Below are 22,873 nucleotides of genomic sequence, written 5' to 3'. Positions count from 1 at the left end.
ATTGTCCAATCAGAACACGTGTTAGTACGAACTGTCATGCTGCAAAAAAACACTTTAGTCTGTTTCTTATCTTTGGCAACCAAAGTCAGGCTTGCAACTCTTTGTGTACACCTGTTTCAGTTATATATGTGTTCCGGTCAGGAAGAGGAGCGGCCGGTCCTCTTTGGCGTTGGCCGTTTGGAATTCGTCACTGAACCTGAACCTCCACTCTTCCTCCAGCTCCAGCCTGCCCACCGTCTGCCTCAACGAGCTACGATCTGCACTGATGACACACAGAGTTGCATCTGAACAGGAGGTAGATAAGAGGGAGAAGGGCATCAGTCAAGTACATCATTTTGTGGAGGTCACGCATATGTTTTATTGTCTGTATTTGGTTTGCTGTTGTACCTTTAATAAAGGTGAACTTCTTGAGGAACCCAGGAGTCACAAAGGAGTCAGCAAAACAGAGAAGAAGGCCGCTGAACAGCAACCCCGTGGTACTGATGTTGACAGAATGAGGTCTGGAACTCACAAAACACACCGTTACCTGCGGGAGGCAAGAACAGTGTGGCTTTTAACCAGTACTCATAAATCTGTGATTCTGTGTGTCCTTCTCTTTTTGTTTGTCCATATGTCTAGATGCTTGTCTGTGTGTGTGTGTGTGTGTGTGTGTGTGTGTGTGTGTGTGTGTGTGTGTGTGTGTGTGTGTGTGTGTGTGTGTGTGTGTGTGTGTGTGTGTGTGTGTGTGTGTGTGTACCTCTGGTCCCAGGTTGAGGTAGCAGTCCACAGACAGTACAGGGTGCGTGTAGTTCCTGGTGCTGAGTGGAAACAGCTTCTGGCTGGTGTGTTGGAGGTATTTTTCCAGGAGGAGCTGAGCTGGTGTAGCCAAGAAAAGGTGCTTGCTGTCGGGGGCACAGATGTATTGCGAGAGTCCCACTGAGGTGGTAACATCTGTCATCTGGAGATATTAAACATTTTTTAATTAATAACAAAGATCTATGCAATTGACGGTGCTCACGTCATTCACACATTTCTTTCTTAAATCGTATAATTTAATGCATCAGTCAAGCTCCTGACTTTTTGACCTAGTCAAAGAATAAAACGTGTTTATTTAACGTGTTTGCACTTACCAAATAGTACTGTAACTAGGATAAAATATCTTTCATTACATGCTGAATACATGTAAACTGTTGTTTCACATTTACTGGCTGTTGATTTCTAAATTGCTAATATGTTAGAGAACAGCATTAGAGTTTTGTAGTCTCTACAGTCTCTGTGGTCTGGTAAATTCTAAATGTCTGTGGATTTGTATAGGTGAAAGCCCATTCTACAGGAAACAAACAGATTTTGAGAGAAAGTAAAAGTAAAATATGAATTCCAGTATTTATGTTAAATGTTCATCTACATTCAATATAAAATGCACAAATTATGTATTATTATGTCATATTTAGGTTATCATTTGGCCCTGTGTAGCTTCTAAGGTTGTCTTATGTTATGTGCAACTAACTATTAAGTAAAGAAGTAATTATTATTATTAATGGGATTAATATGTCATTTATTATGATTCTTCAGCCCTTACCTTGGTCTTGGTGATGAATGTTCTGTATCCTCCTATGGCGATCTGCTTCTTCATGACGCTGAAGATGTTGAACCTGCAGACAAGCAGCCCGGCACTGTGGAGCCTCAGGGTGAAGTCCACGTCATGGCAGGTGAAGCGGTTCTGGTTGTACTGGACGTTCTGGCTCCGGTCGACATTGAGGAGGAGGAAGTCATGGAGGTGACAACTGGAGAAGGGCTCCCACTGTTTATGACCTGGTTCAAAAACAAGAATAAGCAACTGCAACATTATTTTATTTATAAGACAGGTAAGTGTGTTTGCAGCACACTTTATATCACACAATATTATGCTAACTCATAAACTATCAAAATGCAAACAATTTTAGTTTGTTAGAATCCATTCCCAGTTAATCACATTATCTGAGATATACTGTGGCCTGAGGCTAGACTCCCATGAACTTTGTTTTAAAAAAAATCTGTCAAGTCCTAAAGGTGAACAAGAAGGCAATGAAGACATAACAAGCTGAAATCTACGGCATCTCTAACAAGTAGAAACCTGAGAGCTCCAGAGCGTTCATCTTTATGAACATTCATTGTTAAAGTTAACGACTTTGAAGTATTCTGTTCAGTCCAACACAAGAGCCTTAGTGAAGCTAAAAAGTGTTACATTTTCAATGAGACTGAGTGTGTGATTAAATTAAATATTAAGGATTGTTGAGGCTGTAATTTGTTGTACAATACAAAGCTACAGATATTTTATTCACGGGTTAAAATGTACTTTTTGCTCTTTGTTTTTAAGGAAAGAAATTCTGTCTTGCTTTCTGACATTTTGGCCACTACCTGTGAGTCCACGGCTGCTCCACTTCCTGATGCCACACAGACCATAGTGGGCTAGGTCCGGACAGACCTCCATGTGCTGTAAGACCTGTTTCAGTGACACACTGTGCTCCACTGGACCACTAACAATGGCAAAAATCAAAGAATGGCTGTGTTAAACCCAAAGTGATAACACATTCTTACTTCTAACACAAGCAGCAGCTATTTCATCCTTCAAACTTGCTAAACTAATAAACTGTAGATAATGTGTCAGTATGTACTTGCGTGCGTTGAGGTTTACTGTGTTCCACATAACACAGGAGTCATCGGCCAGGATGATGAAGGGCCAGACGTCACCTGCTATGCCCCGTCCCTCCAAACGCCGACCACGCTCCAGCTCCAAGTTGTGATATGAAAGTTCCTTAATCAGGAAGTGAGCGGCTCCTACATGAGCATCGGGTGTTAGTTAATAAGTTCATTGACTATGAAAATAACAGCTGTGCGTCAGTTTAACTGCATGCCAGTATTAAAAATATAATAAATTTATGTAATCCCTGTAGTAGCAGTAACATACCTATTCCAGCTCCATTGAAGACTGTGGGCAGCACCAGTATGATATGGTTTGGCCAGTACTTCTTGTAGACGGAAATCTCGTACTCTTTGACCACCAGGATATGTAGATGTGAGGCTCCATCCATGGCATGGTACAGGTTAAACAGACCATGCTCGTGACGACCAGTGGTCGGGGTGAAGATTGGACTCTTGATGCAGTCTGGGCTCTGGAAAAGTGTGGGGGGAAAGAAAAATATTAGAATAACTTATAAAACTTTATTCATTGGAAAAAAAAAATTAAACACCAACTCACATTTTGGTATTTTAAGACAATGCTAAAGAGAAAAAAGGAAGTTGAGAAAGAGTCTGTGTTTGCAGGCTAGAGCAGCAGTTTCCAATATAAGGTTGGGGAGACCCAAGCGGTTTATAAAGAAAGATACATAATACAAAAAAACCAATATGATACAATCAGAACATCTCTTACTGTTGTGAGCAAAACCTTTCTGGTGTTATGCCATGTTATTTCAAATAATGTCTTCCCAAACAGGAATCTTCTGTGTACACATTTTTATGAAAATCAATTAGAACTGCTGCCCAAGAAGGACAATTTGAGCCATAGTTTAGCCAGTTGCACCCACTAGTGGTGCAATGAGGGTGTTGCTCTGTGGCCAAACCTGCACTACATTCTGGACTAAAAGGATCTTGAGGTTGATAACTGTTTGATCATTTTGGATGAAAATGCTCAAAGAGGAGGACATAGTGAAGCATGAGAGATTTTAAAACTTTAAAATGACACATCATTTCTAGATAATTCTGATTTGTGTTTTATCATAACAACATTTACTCTCAATAATGTCAGATAAACAGTAGATGGAACATTTTGGTCCGTTTACTGTCAGGACAGTAAAACTCAGACCCTCTTAATCTACCGATGTCCACACTCACTGTTGGGTTGTTGAAAATGTAAGCTTATTGTAATAGATCACCTGTAATAAACGTAGCTTATTATATAGCTTGATTTGTCACTCTGGACATCAGCACTGGGAAATGTGTGACACTGAATTTGAATGGTTTATATTTGATTTTCTCAACTTTAATTGCATTAAAATAAACAAAAAAACAAAAACGTTTTAATCCCACAATTTGAATTTGTACTATTTACCTTAAAAAACTGTATTGAAAAACTTGATGTGAAAAGTATGATTTGAAATTGGATTTTATTAGTTTAAAACTAAATTTCAATGAACTTAAAACTGAATGTAATATTCTGAAATTGCCTTAATTTGCTGCGAGTGTACTCTAACACTGTCATTATATTATACAGAGCTGCCCGTCTGTGCAATTATTTCTCTGTCTGCCTCTGCACAGAATGTAGTAACTCCATCAAGCAGATTACAAACTGCAAGACCTGTCACCAGACAGCTGAAGGTCTTCAAGAGTCCTTTACAACAGACAATGGCTAAGTATCATTCAGAATATGTTTTAACATTTTCATTTAACTCTCCATTAAAATTTGCAAATGGTTCATGAAGTTAGAGAAAAACAATAGACCTTCTTCACAGCAGACATTCTGAATTGTCACAGTAAGTAATGCGCAGGTTTATTAATGATGGCTAACTTATATTTAGTGTCCCTGTAAGCCCCGACAGTGAACCAACATGCATAAAAGCAGGACCTCCACGCTCACGCTCGCCATGCTGTGACAAACCAATGTCTGTTGTTAAAAAGGTCTATCCAGGATTCTCAGGGGCATCACTGGTGTACCAGACACACAATTTATTGTTATTATCGACATTATTCATTTGGTTTCCCTTTGCAAGTTATATGAGGTTCACGTTTCAGTGACAAAGGGCATACCCAGTCAGAAATGAGAGGCAGCCGCATGCTCTCCAGTTGGCCTCCTGGATGGCTGAAGCTGAAGTAGTGCTCTTTAGACTTTGGGATGATGAAGTAGAGCTGGATCTCCTCTCCAAGCAGTAGATGGGTGAATGTGAAGGCATGCAGTGTTGACTCATACATCTGTATTATAATTAGAGACAACTGTCATGTTTACATTTCAAAAGCAATTTGAGTGTGTTCTCACATTGTGCGTTCGGATGCTGACCTGATATCTGGGGTTTAAGCCCAAGTACTGATGACACTGTTCACAGTGATGATAGGTGTTGTAGGCTGCATACTTGGACAGCTTGATCCTGGATGTCCGCCTATGTAGGTACACATCCTCCTGCCGAACAGGATTTCCTTGAGGAGACAACAGAGGAAAGGGACGATTAAATACACAAGTAACTTCTAACGAAAGGTCTCCATTTGATTTTAAAGGAAAAAAAAACACGAAAAAAGGCAGTTGTGGCAGAGAGTTAATATATTGACATGGTGTCAGTGCCTGAGTGTTTTCCTCACTGTGCTCACCCTCAGCATTGGGTTTATATCCAGGACAATATATCATGCTGATTTCTTCATATTTGGGGTCATGGATGGTGTAGTCAAAGGGCATCATCTTCAGAGCGTCTGGGTTGGGCCAGGAAGCATTAGGTGGGTGGTACTGCAACCCATCAGCCTGGGCATCTAAATACCCAACACATTTACAAACGTTTGCATTACACACAAGTTTACAGCAACTATGAATAGTTAAGACTAGAACCGTATTTAGTTGTGTTACTATCAAAAGATCTTAGCAGAATTGAAACACTAAAGGGTTGGCGATCCAGAAGAAAATATAGAAAATTAATTGAAGCTGTGTTTTTATAAGTATAGTCTCCATAAGTTACATGCTGTAGGTATGCCGCAAATATACTGACTGCAGTTGATGTCCTCTTCATCGTAGATGTCCACCTCCATCAGCCTGATCAGCATGCGAGAAAGAATACCCAGGAAGTGTAGGTATGCTCCCGTCTTACCCACCTGACCATGGAAATAACACACAAGAAAATAATGTAAATATACAGTGCAGCATGAGCATAAGTTTGAACAAAAGAAAGAAAGACAGAAAATACCTGTGGGGGTCCACTGAGCAGCAACCTGCGAGGGTGAAAGTTGCCACTTTGGCCCTCAGTGCGATTGCTACTGTCCATATGGTAAGAGCGAGGGACCGTCCACTGACGATAATAGAGTGACTGTTCTGTACATGTCATCATTTTACTCAGCAGAGGCCTGCACACAAAAGACATGGTTCATTCATTAAAAAATTGCTTATCTTCCAAGTTTCATTTATATACTATGGACTTTTAGATGAAGAAATTTAAACAATTGTTAAAGATGAGGTTTGCATTGTACTAGTGAAAAATAATAAATGTTTCTTCTACCTGAAGCTGCTCACCCATGCAACAGACATGTGTGGCAAGAATGAAGTACATCGTGGAAGCCCGCTGCTGTCACTGGCTGTGATACTGTCGTAGAGGGCACGAGGGAGGAGCACCGAAGGCGGACGACTCACTCCTCGTGCCCAGGAACAGCTCAGGTGAGGAGAGGAGGCTCGTGGGGACGAAGAGCCCGAGGATGTGGATTTAGAGTGTATTTGGATCTGGGAAAGAGACTGCTGCTGAGGCAGCATTGGAGTGTAAGATTGAGAATTTGTTTGAGATGATGCCTGAATTTGATTTGGCTGTAGCTGCAGTTGGGAGACTGGCTGGGCCTGGGAATGATTTTGAACTTGAGGTTGGGTTTGGTGGTGTGGTGCAGGTTGAGGATATGGAAAAGACTGAGACGAGGACTGGGGCTGAAGTTTAGTCTGTGATCGTGAGGGAGATTGTGTGGTGTCCACGGTGCCTTTCTGGACATTCGGAGAGGTGGTGGTTTGAGCAGGGAGGGGCTCTATTGCTCCACTGTCTTGGCCTGACTGGAGCGGCTGGCTCGTTGACAAGGGGGAGTCCCCTGGAAATAGCAAAAGAGAGAAAGGAGCAAAAAAACTGTTTTAAATTACCAACCGAATCAGCTGAAATCACTCTTAAAACCATAAGTAATCATCATTTATTGAAACAGTGACTTTATCTATTTACATATCACAATTTAAATACAGTAAGTGGTTATCATCTCACCGTTCTCTTGTCCCTCCTCCTCTTCATTGTCAGTGCTGCCGAGTTTTTCGGGATCACTTTCGAGCTGGTCACTTCCTGGTCCTGGGTTGTGTGGGGGTCGTGACTCTGCCTTCACTAGATAAGCAGCCAGTCCCAGCTCCTGTTCCAGTGTGGTACGCTGCAGGTAGGAGCAGCTCATCACTCGAAGGTCACAGTGCTTCAGTGACCTGTGGGTAGAATTATTTCACTGTTTAACATCCAAAAGCTTCTTTGGCTCTCCTGCAAGAAATTCTGGGGTTACTATTTTTTTTTTTAAATCAAGTGGTACAAAGCAACACATGGAAGGTAAAACTCTGTAAAGGATTTTTAGGTCAAAGTGAGGGATTTTTGATTAAAACTCAAGTGTGTGCACCTGGGCAGTGATTCTCCTAGTGGCTCGGACCCTGACAGGATCAGGATGCAGGGGAGGGCCTCCAGCTCCAAGTAGGTACGAGGAACCCAGTCAGCATCCTGAACCTTCAGCCAAGTCTACAGGACACACATAAACACAAGTAAAAAAAAAACACAATTTCCACAGTATGTCACAGTCTTTATATTTCTGTACTTGTGAGCTCATCTATCCATACAAATATTTATCCCGTATTTTATGACCCCACCTTGATCTGATCAGTGAATGTCTGTCCAATATTCAAAGCTTGGTTGGGATTCCCCAGAATAATTTCAAAACTCTCCTCCAGACCCAGCTGCCTCCTCACTCTGGACAGTCGACAGTGGGCCCACGCTGCCAGAGCCAAAGAGGGGATCCGCAGCAGGATCATATGACCATGATGAGCAGGACATTGTTGGGCAGCAGTGAGCAGGGATTGTACAATTTCCATGGTCTCCACAGAGGTGTGCTTGTGGAGATTGTGGGAACCGCAGATTCTGCCAGATGCAGCCATCAGAGCGACACAGTAGTGTTGGATCAAAACTGTAGTCCGGATCACGGCACTGTGCAGCTTTGGAAACCTGGAAACAAGGAATTTAAACATTGTAAGGGCTTCTTACTGTATTTTTGGTGTAATTTTAAATTTGTTTTTAAGCAAAGGGTGTTTTTCTAGATTAAGCATATGTGAGTGCGCTACCTTTCTTCCAGGGTAGATGCCATGTTTTCAAAGGAGGAATCATAACGCATCAGGGGCAGGCTGCTCCCTGAACGAGTCGAGTCTAGAAGCTCAGACACACCAAAGTACCGTGTCTTCTCATGATACAGGTCCACATCCTGCACACACAATCAGTTATTTGTGACTCCACATATATACTGCCACTGCATGTTAGAATAACGAGAGGAGTATCTGTCACACACAGAGTTTAGTCTTACATTACTGAATGCAGAAGGCCAGTGGATCTCGTTGTAAGGGCTGATGCGGGTGCACTTTGTCTGAAGAGCAAAGGGGAACGAGGTGACATGAAGAATCAGGATGTTTTTAGCATCTCTGACCTGTCTGGAGTTTAACAGTTGGTCCACCAGACCCAAACCACTGTCTGAGCTGCTGTAGGATGCACTGAGTGAGAGAAAGAGACAGAGCCACACACTTGACTGCTTTGATTTTGTACGAGGTTGTTATGCAGATGTAACAATGACAAGTGATCAAATAGTATCTTTTTTGTTCCGTCTCATATGCACCTGCTGATATCCCAGTGGGCATGGTCATGGACCAGGATGTACAGTGTGCAGGAGTTGCTGTTTGCTTCCTGGATGACATGGTCAATTCGGGCCTGAGCACTCTGGTCCATCTTGATCACATAACGCTCAGCCTCTTGTTGAGACACACACTCCTGGTCTAAACTCCCAAGCTCCTGAAGGACACCTGAGATACACCAAGACAGAGAGAGTAGTACAGGTCAAACAATCTTTCCTTGTGTCTTTTTGTGATACAGTTAGTTACTGACATTGAACTAAGAGACTAACCAGAGCTCCAGAGGTGGAGAACAGTCTGCTGAAAAGTGACCTCGGAGGGTGGAACCAGGATGAGGAAGCTGACCCTGTCAAAGGAGCCAAGGTCCAGATTTTGTGTGCTGGAGTCTGCTATAGCACAAACATGAGACAGCAGCTTTCTCGCCACTGCCAGTTGTATGGGACGAACCTCACGCCATTCTGCAGAGTATTCTACACACACACAAACACAAATTCACAACATACATTTTGAAGACATTATGATTGTCCTGGTCTTATCTGTGCACATTTTCTGGCAAAAGGAGAAACAAAAATGACAGATAAAAGGCAGAGCGAAGAGAAAACAACTCAAGCAGAGACTAAAGCAAATTCATAAAGTTAACATATGTGATATTAAAAATGTAAATAGCATGAAAAACAACTGGGGGGAAATCTAATGTAACCTATACATGATATCTGCCTGATCTTATCCAAGCCCTATTCAACATTTCAGGGCATTTTGACATTAATGTAATGAAGGAGACTCATTCCATATTTCGTATACAACTTAATGTGTGTCTTACCTGAACAGGTGTCTTTGGGACTTGAAGCTGCCTCTTTAGGGCTGAGTAAGTCTTTTGAACTCTGTGTATGTGAATCCTTTGGACTGGGTGTGCCTTTGGGGCTTTGTGTGTTTTTAACACTCTTCTCCTCAGCTGAGTCCTGGCTGCTGGATAAGGGAGATGACTCATTGCTGTACACACTGGCACTCTCCAGAATGGAATCCATATCACCGTCTGAGAAAACAAAAGCCGGACAACATGTTAATGAATTCTGACTAAAACGCACATAGTTATGCCGCAGATAGTCAGACACTCACCTTGTCCGAGGGAATTGCAGTAGTGGATGAGTTCCTGGGCAACACCAGTGGAGAGCTGATGGTTGATTTCTTTCAAACCCTCACTAGGAGAAAACATACCTTCTGCCAGGGCCCGACACTGATGTTTACCTGCAAGACAGGCATATATTAATCTAAATCAACTTTTGTTATGTTGTTTATTCAAATTCTCAGGACAACTTCACCAGTCTCACATACTGCACAAAGGCATATGAAAATATGGCTCCCACCTGTAACTACCACACAGGACTGTGTTTCCTGTCCCGTTGCATTGACAATGATGACCACATAGTTGGTGTGTTCAAGCCGTCCATCCATTAACTTGCTGAATGTTTGTTGGAGGCCTTGAGCCAAAGATCTGACTTCCTCCCCTAACACCACCACACCCTCTCCGCAGGACGATGCCGCTAGCTGGGCGAGCCAGGGAAGCTGGCTGGGCGACAAGGGTTGGCTCTGGGGGAGCCCAGGCAAGGTAGAGACGGTCTGGAGACAGAGTCAAATTTGTGTATTTATTCAGTTATATTCTGTCTTGTCGTCAGTATTTTTTCTGTAATATGTCACATCAAGAGAATTACAACTAATGCTTCTCTGTGCTTCATGTCAACAGAAAAGTTTAAATGCTTTCTGTGGAGCTGGAAGACAGTCACACATATAACTGGACCTTAAGGTCTCCTAAATTCCAGTAACTTATTTTTGTACTTGCTAATGCATTTTCCTTTTTGGAGATTTGTTTTTTTTTTTTTTCATGTCATGTCTGACCTCTATGCCATAGTGTCTCCCTTGGGTTCCTGGTGTTTGAGGCTGCTGGTAGTGTCTGATCTCACTGAGGTGGGACTCCGTCCATGACCTCATGAATATCTGCTCCAACTCCTGAATCAGCGGCACCTGATCGGGGCCTGGGGAGGAATCAGTTATTGTGTGGTGAATAAAATGATTCACTCATTCAAAACACCTTATAGTAGTTTCATAGAATATGCTTTTAGTTTAGCAACTACAAAAGCTAGATTCATTAAACTTGAGCTTTTTCTCATAATACTTCATTGTAAGGATGGTATTGGTCAAGTGTGAAGCCATAGTTTTGATTGAATTACTTCTTTCTTTCTTTTTTTTTTTTAATGAAAAACACAACACTGGTACTAAAAATTATGTAGTATAACATTGTGATTCTGGAAGAACATTTTACACCAACCTAGCTGAACAAGGTAGTAGACTGTGAGTAGAATCTGCTTCTCTATGGACAGTGGCCGAATGCGTGACGGTCCATAGTGCTGGTAGACTCTGGGGAGTGTTTGTGAGCTCAGATAACAACTTTGGAGCAGAGAGCTGACGAGCACTTCACTCACATTGCCAGTCAGCTGAGGAAGAGAGCCGTGACCTGTAAAAATGAAAAGTGCACATTTAAAAATTGGGTGGAAAAATCATTGTGCACCCAATTTATTCCTCATTATTATTATTATTATTATTATTTATTTATTATTTATCATTAATTTAAAATGTAACCTGACCTTTTATTTAATCCAACAGGTGTACTGTGTTTTTTTCCAGTTACTTTAATGAAGTCTTAACAAAAATAGAGACCAGTTGTTGTACAGGATCAAGTGGTGGGGAAATGTAGTTCTACCTATTCCCAAATGAGGAAAATAGTGGGGATGAGAATACAGGAAATGGAAAGATGGTAGGTTAGTGAGGTGAAGGGCAGATACAGTGGGTATGGAAAGTATTCAGACCCCTTTCAATTTTTCACTCTTTGTTTCATTGCAGCCATTTGCTAAAATCAAAAAAGCTAATTTTATTTCTCATTAATGTACACTCAGCACCCCATCTTGACAGAAAAAAACAGAAATGTAGAAATTTGTGCAAATTTATTAAAAAAGAAAAACTGAAATATCACATGGTCATAAGTATTCAGACCCTTTGCTGTGACACTCATATTTAACTCACATGCTGTCCATTTCTTCTGATCCTCCTTGAGATGGTTCTACTCCTTCATTGGAGTCCAGCTGTGTTTAATTAAACTGATTGGACTTGATTAGGAAAGGCACACACCTGTCTATATAAGACCTTACAGCTCACAGTGCATGTCAGAGCAAATGAGAATCATGAAGTCGAAGGAACTGTTCAAGGAGCTCAGAGACAGAATTGTGGCAAGGCACAGATCTGGCCAAGGTTACAAAATAAGTTCTGCAGCACTCAAGGTTCCTAAGAGCACAGTGGCCTCCATAATCCTTAAATGGAAGAAGTTTGGGACGACCAGAACTCTTCCTAGACCTGGCCGTCCAGCCAAACTGAGCAATCGTGGGAGAAGAGCCTTGGTGAGAGAGGTAAAGAAGAACCCAAAGATCACTGTGGCTGAGCTCCAGAGATGCAGTAGGGAGATGGGAGAAAGTTCCACAAAGTCAACTATCACTGCAGCCCTCCACCAGTCGGGGCTTTATGGCAGAGTGGCCCGACGGAAGCCTCTCCTCAGTGCAAGACATATGAAAGCCCGCATAGAGTTTGCCAAAAAACACATGAAGGACTCCCAGACTATGAGAAATAAGATTCTCTGGTCTGATGAGACCAACTTTTTGGCGTTAATTCTAAGCGGTATGTGTGGAGAAAACCAGGCACTGCTCATCACCTGCCCAATACAATCCCAACAGTGAAACATGGTGGTGGCAGCATCATGCTATGGGGGTGTTTTTCAGCTGCAGGGACAGGACGACTGGTTGCAATTGAAGGAAAGATGAATGCGGCCAAGTACAGAGATATCCTGGAAGAAAACCTCTTCCAGAGTGCTCTGGACCTCAGACTGGGCCGAAGGTTCACCTTCCAACAAGACAATGAGCCTAAGCACACAGCTAAAATAACAAAGGAGTGGCTTCGGAACAACTCTGTGACCATTCTTGACTGGCCCAGCCAGAGCCCTGACCTAAACCCAATTGAGCATCTCTGGAGAGACCTGAAAATGTCTGTCCACCAACGTTCACCATCCAACCTGACGGAACTGGAGAGGATCTGCAAAGAAGAATGGCAGAGGATCCCCAAATCCAGGTGTGAAAAGCTTGTTGCATCATTCCCAAGAAGACTCATGGCTGTACTAGCTCAAAAGGGTGCTTCTACTCAATACTGAGCAAAGGGTCTGAATACTTATGACCATGTGATATTTTAGTTTTTCTTTTTTAATAAATTTGCGCAAATTTCTACATTTCTGTTTTTTTCTCTCAAGATGGGGTGCTGAGTGTACATTAATGAGAAATAAAATGAACTTTTTTGATTTTAGCAAATGGCTGCAATGAAACAGAGTGAAAAATTGAAAGGGGTCTGAATACTTTCCATACCCACTGTAAGTGATGAATGAGATGTTAAAACAGAGAGATGAGTTAAAAGGTGACACAAAGGGGTGAAAAGGGTGGAGGGGAGCAGACTGAAAGGCTGAGAAACACCCGCGGGTGTTGGCTGACCTCTAACCTGTGAGGAGACGCAAGCTCAAATTGCCATCTGTTGGTCTGTAAATGAAAAACTCACCTGTTCATGTGCTTGAGAAGGTTCAGTACTAACAGGTACTGATCACCAAACACCAGCTAATCAATAATGACTCTGTTCAGTTAGTGAACACTTTCATTGGTATACATCTTGTGCAATTTAACAACAGCAGTAGGCTACAATTGCAGATACCGTGGGCGTGGCAGTAAAGTTCTCTGTGTGTTTCTAATAGAAAAACAGCAGAGAACTTGTATTTTATCAATACAAATCACCAAAGTAATCAGTCCTCTAACCTTTGAATATGACAGGCTGCAGTCTGCATGTGTGTAGCAGCTGATCAGGCACTGTTACAGGCAGCCCAGGGGGAGAAAGAAGAGTTGAGGACCCCTGTGATGAACTTTGCAGCGCTACAGTCTCTGAATACAGATGGTAAGTGAGAACAGAAACACATTTAAAATACACACAAACACATAAAGTAGCACACAAATATATTGCAAACACATTTTAGCATGAAATTAATATGTCACTACATAATTTTCTCGTGCGTTTCTAACTTCATCATTTACCTCCTCTTATTCTTCTATTTGTACCTGATCTGGCTCCGTTAGTGATGACAGAGGATACTGCCATTGTTGATGAGGCTGATGAAGATGGTGGTGTCTTCACAGTGCTCTCTGGCAGAATGTTGGCAGATGATTCAGGCGACCAGCCCCTGTGCCTCTTTTTTGGGGGGCCAGCATTTGCATGAGGCCCTGGAGGATAAAAAAAAAAAAAAAAATACATATCAGGTTAAAAACCTTTAATCTTTACAATGTAGTAACTGAGGCTGATGTACATCAGGCTCATAGATATATACAGTAAATACATTTGAAAAAAAGGTTTTTCCCAGCTGCTCAGAAGTTACGATTCTTGCTTTAATATTTGCAACTGTTCATTTGTTAAATTGCTTTTTTGTTGTTGTTGTTTTTCAGTGTCAGTTTGCTTTAGGAACCACTTCCTGCAAAGCACAAGAGTCACTTTTCTCATTCTAATAACACACATCAATATAAATTATGTTTCAGGATGGACTTCTGTTGGTACGGTAATGGAAAAGAGTTGTATTTTAGTCATGCGTTAATCTGTCTTTTCCTCCAAGTTGGCTGTTGAAGTGCAGTAATGATGGAGACACGTAAAAGGTCCACTTGTTAAAAGGGCCATTAAAAAAAACCAACACTGACAGGAAGGAAGCTTCATTCAGACGGAAAGCAGGAAAAAAAGATGAGACAGAGAGGGAATTTTACAGCCGTGGTTTATAGAGGTGACATACTGAGGGAGAGAGACAGAGAGTCAGACAGACAGAAGAGAAAAGAGGGAGGAAGAAGTTTAGTGCCCCAAATGTTGGCAAATGAAAGCAGGGAAAACAAAGGACAACCCCCCAACACACAATGCAGCTGGCTGGCTCCTGTATAGCAGGGGTGTCATAACACACACACTGTTTAGCGGTGGCAGCAGCTCTCCCTTTCAGAAGTGTGAAGACACCCAGGGGAGGGGCTTACTGACAGCAGACTGACCACATTTACATGCACACAAGAAGTCTGATGACAGTAAGAAATCTGGATAAAACAGGAAGCAGAAAAATTCTGCACTGTGCACTATTTGACACGAGCCACAATTGTCTGCAAGTTTAAACCCCTATTTACAGGCACTGTGAGGTGTCAGATTTCCTTCTAACTTAAACTATATTTCTGAAAAAGTCCTGGAGAGTTTTGCGAGTAAGTTACTGTTCACACACTTAGTTTGTGATTCATTTTATTATCTTATTCACATTTAATAGGTTTATGAAATATATATATCACATCATTGTGTATGAGAAGTAAGAATGTAAACAGTGCTGAATCAAGGTAATGGAACAAGATACTTCTGTCTCACTAGATTAATATTGCCTCCATAATTTTTCAGTCCTTTTTTCAATAATTTCATCATGTAAAAGTGGCAAGATATTAGCGGGTTCACGTACATTCTCTGAGAGGGGCTCCGGTTCCTTATTTAAATGCTCAATAAACCCAATTCTTCAAGGTTTTGTTCCTCACACCCATGTTGTGATAGGAATCAACATACCTTAATTAATATAACTAAATTAATGTCTGAAACTCTTTCAAATAACTCTTCATAAATACACAATCCTTGCAGGTATAAACTGGAATCAAGAGCTGGAGCACAATCTGTACCTATGGCTGAGGGTCTGCCAGGCCCTAACTGATTTAACGGTGGCTGGTCAATGGAGGGAACAGCATGGCTGTCATTTATCAGCACAGAGGGGACATAAGCTATTTGTGGCTCCACATGTGATCCTGCATTTACAGAGACATAAGAATAAAAAATATTTAATAACATTAGTAACAGTGACCTTTTATGAAAAACTATTTGTGATAATTACTTATTGCCTTCTCTGTCCATTCCCACCTGTTTAAAATACAGTTTTACCACCAACACATGTTTTTACTAACGTGTGTTTTCTGTTACCTGTATAGGTGCCAGGTGTGTGTGATGAGTGAGTCAAAGACTGGTTTGGTGGCTGTTTATCCGACGGGACACTGGACCTCATCGGTCTCATACTGCCATCTGAAACACACCGCAAGTTTTATAGCCAACAAGACACAAACACATTGGTTATGACACAACTCATTATTATGAGATGTGTATGTATGCGTACATCTGTGGGTAGGTGTGGGTGGGCATACATGTCTGTAACTTCGGGAAAGAGAAACTGTTCCAAGAAGCACTGTCTGCCAACTTTGAGGTTTGAGGCCTGGAACCTCATCGGACTTTAGTATCATGTACTGACAGTTCAGAAATCCAGATAACACAATAAACCAACTTCTTAAAAGAAGTTCCAGAGCAACACTAATACAAACACTCAGCCAGTGAATGTTAGAAGTAAATGAGAAAGCCCTTCAGCAGAAGAGGAGAAACAAGGGAAAGTGAATGACTGGTATAAAAGGACTTTAAGACTGTCTGTGTGTTCGATGGATGATATTTCTGCTTCAATCTGCAGGAACCCCCTCTCCTTCTTTCTCCTGTGTAACATCCCTCTTTTACTAAAGCAAGGGTCTGACAAAAGTGTGTTTTCTTTTAATGAGGAATGAGTCAAGATAGGTTGTTCGACTCGCCACAGGCCCATGCACTGAGTTTGACTCAGGTTAGGTTATTAGCATCGAGAGATCCGTTGCTGTGTGGCAAAAACAATTTTTTTCCAGGGAGAGGGATTAATCTGTGACCATGTTGTATATTCCAGACTCTTCAATATCAACACTTCTGCATGCTTTGAAAAAGACGATTAAGGGATTACCTGACAGGCAATATTGTAGTCACAGATACCCAGAGGTCTGATTTCCGTCGCACTAAACTCTTAAACCGAACTCTTTCCCTCCCAAACTACAGGATTAACAAATAAAGAATAAACAACAGGAAGAGGATAACAACATTGAAGTTGACTAAGTTCTTAAAAACAAATCTCTGTTCATCAAAACTGCATATTTTCGGATTCCCCCCCCCCCAAGAAAATCCCCAAATGCTTATCAGTGGCTGGAGATGAAAATGTCTATACCTTTGGCTTATTTCTGTACACACAAATCAATGAGTGTGCAAATTGCCCACCCCTCTATCCCCACCCTCTGCTCTACAGCTCGATTTGACAGCAGGTTCATGGGATTGTCTCCTTTTTTGTGTGACATATGAAACTGCAGTCTGAATCTGTGTTCTTAAGATTGACAGACTGGCACTGCTGTTCCAAAACTAAAATTCTGAACCGTGGAGTTGACTGTTTGTTTCACCCAGGAAAAGTCCTCTAGAATATAAAAACACCACATGGACAAGTTGACACAGTTCAGAACTTGATTTTTCACTAGAGAGGGTCTTTAAGAAGACAAAAACTACAGGGTTAGAGTCTTTTCATCAGGTGAAGTCATTTCACACGCTTACAGTTTGGTGGGCTACCTCCAGGCTGTGGCCTCTGTGAATATTCTGCGTTCTCACCTTTTATCTGTCCTGAAGGCTTTACTACCTGTTCATCTGGTACATCTGGACCTGTACACTCATAGCTTCCAGATCAGCACAAGTTTTTAGACTTTTTATTGTCTGGAAATACAGGATGTGAATGACAGCTTTATTCTAGTTCCTTTTATGACACTAACACCACACTTCCAAACACATAGCCATGTATGAAGGCCCCTTTCTTTCAGGTAATCAAGTCTTCAGTGTAGTCATTTGAAGGTTGCAATGTTTTTCATTTGCAGTCTTAATATGTGTGGACGTATAGTGTCAAAGAACAACAACACACACACCAGATGGACAGTTCATTTGATCAATCGCCACCTGCTTCAAAATGTTAACAAAAGAATGTCTTCTGACGTACAAACTAAAACAGTAAAGACCACCCACACAAGGCAGTGAACAACTACTAATACACGCACTCCTCATGTATGGTCACATAGTCTTCCTATTCCCATCTTGTTTTCATATGTACCTGAGGTGACGCAAAATTGCTTTCATTCCTCTAAAAAATATGAATTGATTTAATACATCTCTCCATCAGAACATGTTGGAGTGAACACTTCCTTATGTCATGATATTTTTATCCTAGGGATATACCTGAACATATAGCTAGTATTGGCCTTTTTGTTTTAATTTGATCCCTTTCAATTCACAACACATGCCAATACACATACATAAGACATTACTCTGAACATGCATATCATTCAAAGTTCAGTTATTATCTGCTGATCCTTGAAAACGGATGTGAACATCAGTATTGCAGACTGGTGGGGAAGTCTGGAGATTCCAAGAAATGGGTTATTTTCTGTGTCTACAATTACACAGATGTTTCCTAAATGCCTGCTGCAGCACACACAACTCATGTGTGGCCAAACTGGTTTAAATAGTGTTAAATAAAGCATTCTTATACAAGATTTAATATTGGATTCAGTTGGGGTCCCCTGCCCACCTGAAAGAAAAACATATCTAGGTCAAAACCCAGACCTGTGGCATTCAGCTGAACTGCAGTAAACCTTCGATCTCTCACTCACTCAGTGACAGACACTCGCTTTATAGCTCTGGCCTTGCTTTTGCGGTCCAGCCAAAAATTTTGTATTTACAGTGCATCTGGAAAGTATTCACAGTGCTTCACCTTTTCCACATTTTGTTATGTTAAAGCCTTATTCCAAAATTGATTAAATTCATTTTTTTCCTCAAAATTATACACACCCCATAATGATAATGCAAAAAAAAATATTTTTAGATTTTTGCAAATCTATTAAAAATAAAAAACGAAAATATAACACGTACATAAGTATTCACAGCCTTTGCTCAATACTTTGTTGAAGCACCTTTGGCAGCAATTACAGCCTCAAGTCTTTTTGAGTATGTTGCTATAAGCTTGGCACACCTATTCTTGGGCAGTTTCTCCCGTTCTTCTTTGCAGGACCTCTCAAGCTCCGTCAGGTTGGATGGGGAGCGTCGGTGCACAGACATTTTCAGATCTCTCCAGAGATGTTCAATCGGGTTCAAGTCTGGGCTCTGTCTGGGACACTCAAGGACATTCACAGAGTTGTCCCAAAGACACTCCTTTGCTATCTTGGCTGTGTGCTTCGGGTCGTTGTCCTGTTGGAAGATGAACCTTCACCCCAGTCTGAGGTCCAGAGTGCTCTGGAGAAGGTTTTCATCAAGGATGTCTCTGTGCATTGCTGCATTCATCTTTCCCTCCATCCTGACTAGTCTCCCAGTTCCTGCCGCTGAAAAACATCCCCACAGCATGATGCTGCCACCACCATGCTTCACTGTAGGGATGGTATTGGCCAGGTGATGAGCGGTGCCTGGTTTCCTCCAAACATGACGCTTGGCATTCAGGCCAAAGAGTTCAATCTTTGTTTCATCAGACCAGAGAATTTAGTTTCTCATGGTCTGACAGTCCTTCAGGTGCCTTTTGGTAAACTCCAGGCAGGCTGTTATGAGCCTTTTACTGAGGCTTCCGTCTGGTCACTCTACCATACAGGCCTGCTTGGTGGAGTGCTACAGAGATGGTTGTCCTTCTGGAAGGTTCTCCTCTCTTCACAGAGCAACGTTGGAGCTCTGTCAGAGTGACCATCGGGTTCTTGGTCACCTCCCTGACTAAGGCCCTTCTCCCCCGATCGCTCCGTTTGGCCAACTCAAGGAAGAGTCCTGGTGGTTCCAAACTTCTTCCATTTACGGATGATGGAGGCCACTGTGCTCATTGGGACCTTCAATGCTGCAGACAGTTTTCTCTACCTTTCCCCAGATCTGTGCCTCGATACAATCCTGTCTCGAGGTCTACAGACAATTCCTTGGACTTCATGGCTTGGTTTGTGCTCTGACATGCACTGTCCACTGTGGGACCTTATATAGACGGTGTGTGTCTTTCCAAATCATGTCCAATACACTGAATTTACCACAGGTGGACTCCAATCAAGTTGTAGAAACATCTCAAGGATGATCAGTGGAAACAGGATGCACCTGAGCTCAATTTTGAGTGTCATGGCAAAGGCTGTGAATACTTATGTACATGTGATTTTTTTTTTCCCCCTTTTTTTTTTATTTTTAATAGATTTGCAAAAATCTAAAAATATTTTCTTTGGCGTTATCATTATGGGGTATTGTGTGTAGAATTTAGAGGAAAAAAATTAATTTAATCCATTTTGGAATAAGGCTGTAACATAACAAAATGTGGAAAAAGTGAAGCGCTGTGAATACTTTCCAGAGTGTGTTATTATCTAATTTATGAGCACCCGTTTCTTTTCAGCTTAGAGTGAGAGTCTCTGCTGTCTTTTGCAGACATTAACAGTCATGCTGGTTACAGTCCTCTGTGTTTCATGCACGGCGGAGCTCAATGTGCACTGACACGGTGCGGAGCAGACACGGGAAGGGAGCGAGGGGAGATTGTCCACTCGTTAATCGATGGTGTTGATAGCGTCCTTCTCTCTGACAGGTTACATGGATCACCAAATATACTTGGTCAGCCCTCATTAAACCTGGGCGGCCCACCCAAGCAAGTCTATGTATTGGAAACATTGCATAGATCAAACCTTCAGCGAGCTACTCAGAAACGGGTAACAACCTACTCATAGCTTGCGAGCAACGGGTTAGAGACCCCTGGTTTCGAGCAACAGATTGTAACAGCGTATTTTGTTGTCCAAATACGTACCTGCCACACAAAACGCATACATGTTGGCAGGTCTGAGTAAATGTTGCAGTAAATCAATGTGCAAAAGAACTCTTTGATCATCTGTGAAATCATTGTCTGCACTACCTTAAAATCCGAACATCCATTCAGCTGCCAAGTACATTACAACACTTGTATTCACGTCTTACCGATTCCCCTCCAGCAGATGGAAGCTCCTTTGACCAGCATGCCCTGGCTGTTTCGATACAGATGATACTTCAAGTGCTTCTGTTTCTTGGGCTGGGTGCTAAGCTTCAGGTTAATGTGGTTGGAGAACTCTGTGAAGTAGCGGAAACCTTTCTCTCCGCAGCCCAGACAGTTTCCTGAAAAGCCTGGATTGAGCACACATAAAGAGAAAGTATGACTACAGCAGGAAGTTGTTTATGTGTCGCAAGAAGGGACACATATGGAGAATGGCATGAATGTATTGCAATGCAAAAACAAGGTTGTTTTCGTCATCCCCGACCATACGACATTTTGAAACCTTTTTCACTTTTCAACAAACAACAATAAAATTTGTCTTTGCAAACCTCCTGCCTCACCCAGCAGTGCGTTGGAACCCCGTTCGTCTGGCAGGAAGCGGCGGTCCACGGCGCACAACAACAGGTTTTCAGGAAGTGAAGGAGATTTTATCCCAACTAGCATGAACCCAGGGGGCACTTCCAAGGGATCTGATGCCAGAGAGGACAAACGCAGGTCCCTGCCTGCCTGACAAAAACCTGTAGGGAGGAAAACACAAGCATAGAGCCTTTTTAGAAAATGGTTTGGTTGTTTAAATTCTAAATATTTTTGCCTTATTATAGCATAAATAAGATGAGCAATGGGATACAATATGCAGGAGGCTAACCTCAAGTGCCAAATTGAGAATAGTTCACACAAAACTGACCTTTGCATACATCCAGGACATTTCACACATCTTAGTTCACATCTTATTGCCAAGTGTTATTTCAATTAAGTGCAAAATCTTAAAAATGTGGAGGGTGTGTGATTATTAGTTTTATGAGTATATAATGTATATGTGTACATACCGTCTATGGTGCAGCATCCTTCAGGTGGGGGATTCATCTGGTAGGGTATTGGAGGGCTGTTTGACTCGGAGCCATCTTCATCATCTTCATCATCCTGTTCTGTACGGCCTGTTGGAGACAGAAACAAGTATTCAATTTTAGCGGGGAACAAAAGTGACAAGAAAAAAAAGCATTACAGGGTGATTTGTGTGCAAGTGGATTGGCAGTAAATTGGGACGATGTTGTAAAATGTAAAATTTGGCTTCAAAGGTAATAATGAGGTTGGGATTCAAACTAAATTATTAAACCCTTTTCCTGAACTTAATATCACGCTTGTGTATCATGCAACCTACCATCATGTGGCAATGGGTGCTCTGTCTCGAGATATAGCTGAGAGAAGACAGGTCGAGGCACAACAATGTTCGACCTTAGTGATTCCTCAATCGAGTTATGGAGGATCTCTTCAAAGCGCGTGGTCCCCAGCTGGCCTGCATAAGAGTTCCCCATTGGTGTCCTGAAAAAACAAAGTAACCTTAGACACTGAAAAGATATTTTCAAAAGCTGATGGTGGTATGTTTTTGTTCGCATTAACCATTTACCAAAAATGAAAGTCATACTTTGCTGCTTGAGATACTGTAAAAACAGATTCAGCAGTCTTTTTTATTATCCATTGTCATTATGTATTAAAGCAATATCGGTTTTAGTTTTAGAGGGAAAAAAGGACTAATGAGGTACTTTGGAGAAGGAAAAAGGTGATGGTAGAAAAAGAATGCAGCTGTAAAATAGGTTATGTATCATAAATGACAGAACACAATCAATGTATCTTGTTTCCATATGCTGAAGCCCCTGATATTAAGATGAAATGCCCTTCTTAATACTGTCAAGTCATACACATAAACACATCACATCTACTCACACATAACACACACAGGTTTAACAGTGGTTAGTGGTGGATGGCGTCTGTCCAGACAGCATGATCTGAAATCAGCTGAACTGACAAGAGTCAGGACACTCTGACCTAGACGCTACTCCCTCTCTGTTTTTCCACTTTCCCTCCAAGTGCAACTCTCTCGCTTTGACTCCTTCCCTGTTTCACTTCGCACATCTTCTCTTCAGAGAAAACTTCTGTCAGATTGAAATGTATTGTACAACAAACAAATTGGGTCAGTGAGGAGGGTAAGACTAGGGTTGGATTGTAAACACCAACTTAATCCCCTTTCTCTAAACCTGACTGCCCATATGCTATCTGCAACACACACACACACACACACACACACACACACACACACACACACACACACACACACACACACACACACACACACACACACACACACACACACACACACACACACACACACACACACACACACACACACACACACACAGCCAACTGGCTCGTTGACTGATTACAGACTTAAAGCTGTGTGTGTTATACAATACAGTCCTCAAGGCCTT

General features: G+C 41.8%; 1 protein-coding gene across 1 annotated transcript; it reads right to left on the bottom strand.

Annotated features, from left to right (window-relative positions):
• Positions 1–201: 201 nt before the first annotated feature.
• greb1 (growth regulating estrogen receptor binding 1) lies at positions 202–21,922 on the bottom strand. Its single transcript, XM_069693770.1, has 33 exons — positions 21,769–21,922; positions 21,437–21,544; positions 20,951–21,127; positions 20,558–20,740; positions 15,698–15,796; positions 15,403–15,525; positions 13,786–13,947; positions 13,489–13,611; positions 10,920–11,105; positions 10,490–10,626; positions 9,961–10,213; positions 9,713–9,841; positions 9,417–9,629; positions 8,869–9,066; positions 8,584–8,767; positions 8,278–8,461; positions 8,042–8,178; positions 7,574–7,925; positions 7,330–7,445; positions 6,939–7,144; positions 6,207–6,774; positions 5,898–6,054; positions 5,703–5,805; positions 5,314–5,469; positions 5,009–5,145; positions 4,762–4,923; positions 2,927–3,131; positions 2,634–2,796; positions 2,377–2,495; positions 1,559–1,791; positions 737–937; positions 388–506; positions 202–284 (listed from the first exon to the last, which is right to left on the bottom strand). Exons 1-32 carry the CDS (start codon positions 21,920–21,922, stop codon positions 435–437), a joined length of 5,700 nt encoding a protein of 1,899 aa, XP_069549871.1. The 3' UTR covers positions 202–284; positions 388–434.
• Between the last annotated feature and the right edge of the window lie 951 nt (positions 21,923–22,873).

The sequence above is a fragment of the Brachyistius frenatus genome, unplaced genomic scaffold, assembly GCF_029030835.1.
Source record: "Brachyistius frenatus isolate BFR_SWC_R1_liver_20210118 unplaced genomic scaffold, ASM2903083v1 Contig_15, whole genome shotgun sequence".
Lineage (NCBI taxonomy): Eukaryota > Metazoa > Chordata > Actinopteri > Embiotocidae > Brachyistius > Brachyistius frenatus.
Note: the sequence above shows the minus strand (reverse complement) of the source record. Positions and strands in the feature narration are given on the sequence as shown.

What these genes read in the sequence shown, in the direction of transcription:
- greb1 (XM_069693770.1), bottom strand. Translation starts at nt 21,922, where the DNA reads ATGGGGAACTCTTATGCAGGCCAGCTGGGGACCACGCGCTTTGAAGAG. An exon ending in CATCTGCTGGAGGGGAATCG is followed by an intron (nt 15,797 to 20,557) that starts GTAAGACGTGAA and finishes GGTGTGTTTCAG; the next exon opens with ATGGCAGTATGAGACCGATG. An exon ending in GGCCTTCTGCATTCAGTAAT is followed by an intron (nt 8,179 to 8,277) that starts GTAAGACTAAAC and finishes TTGTGTGTGCAG; the next exon opens with GATGTGGACCTGTATCATGA.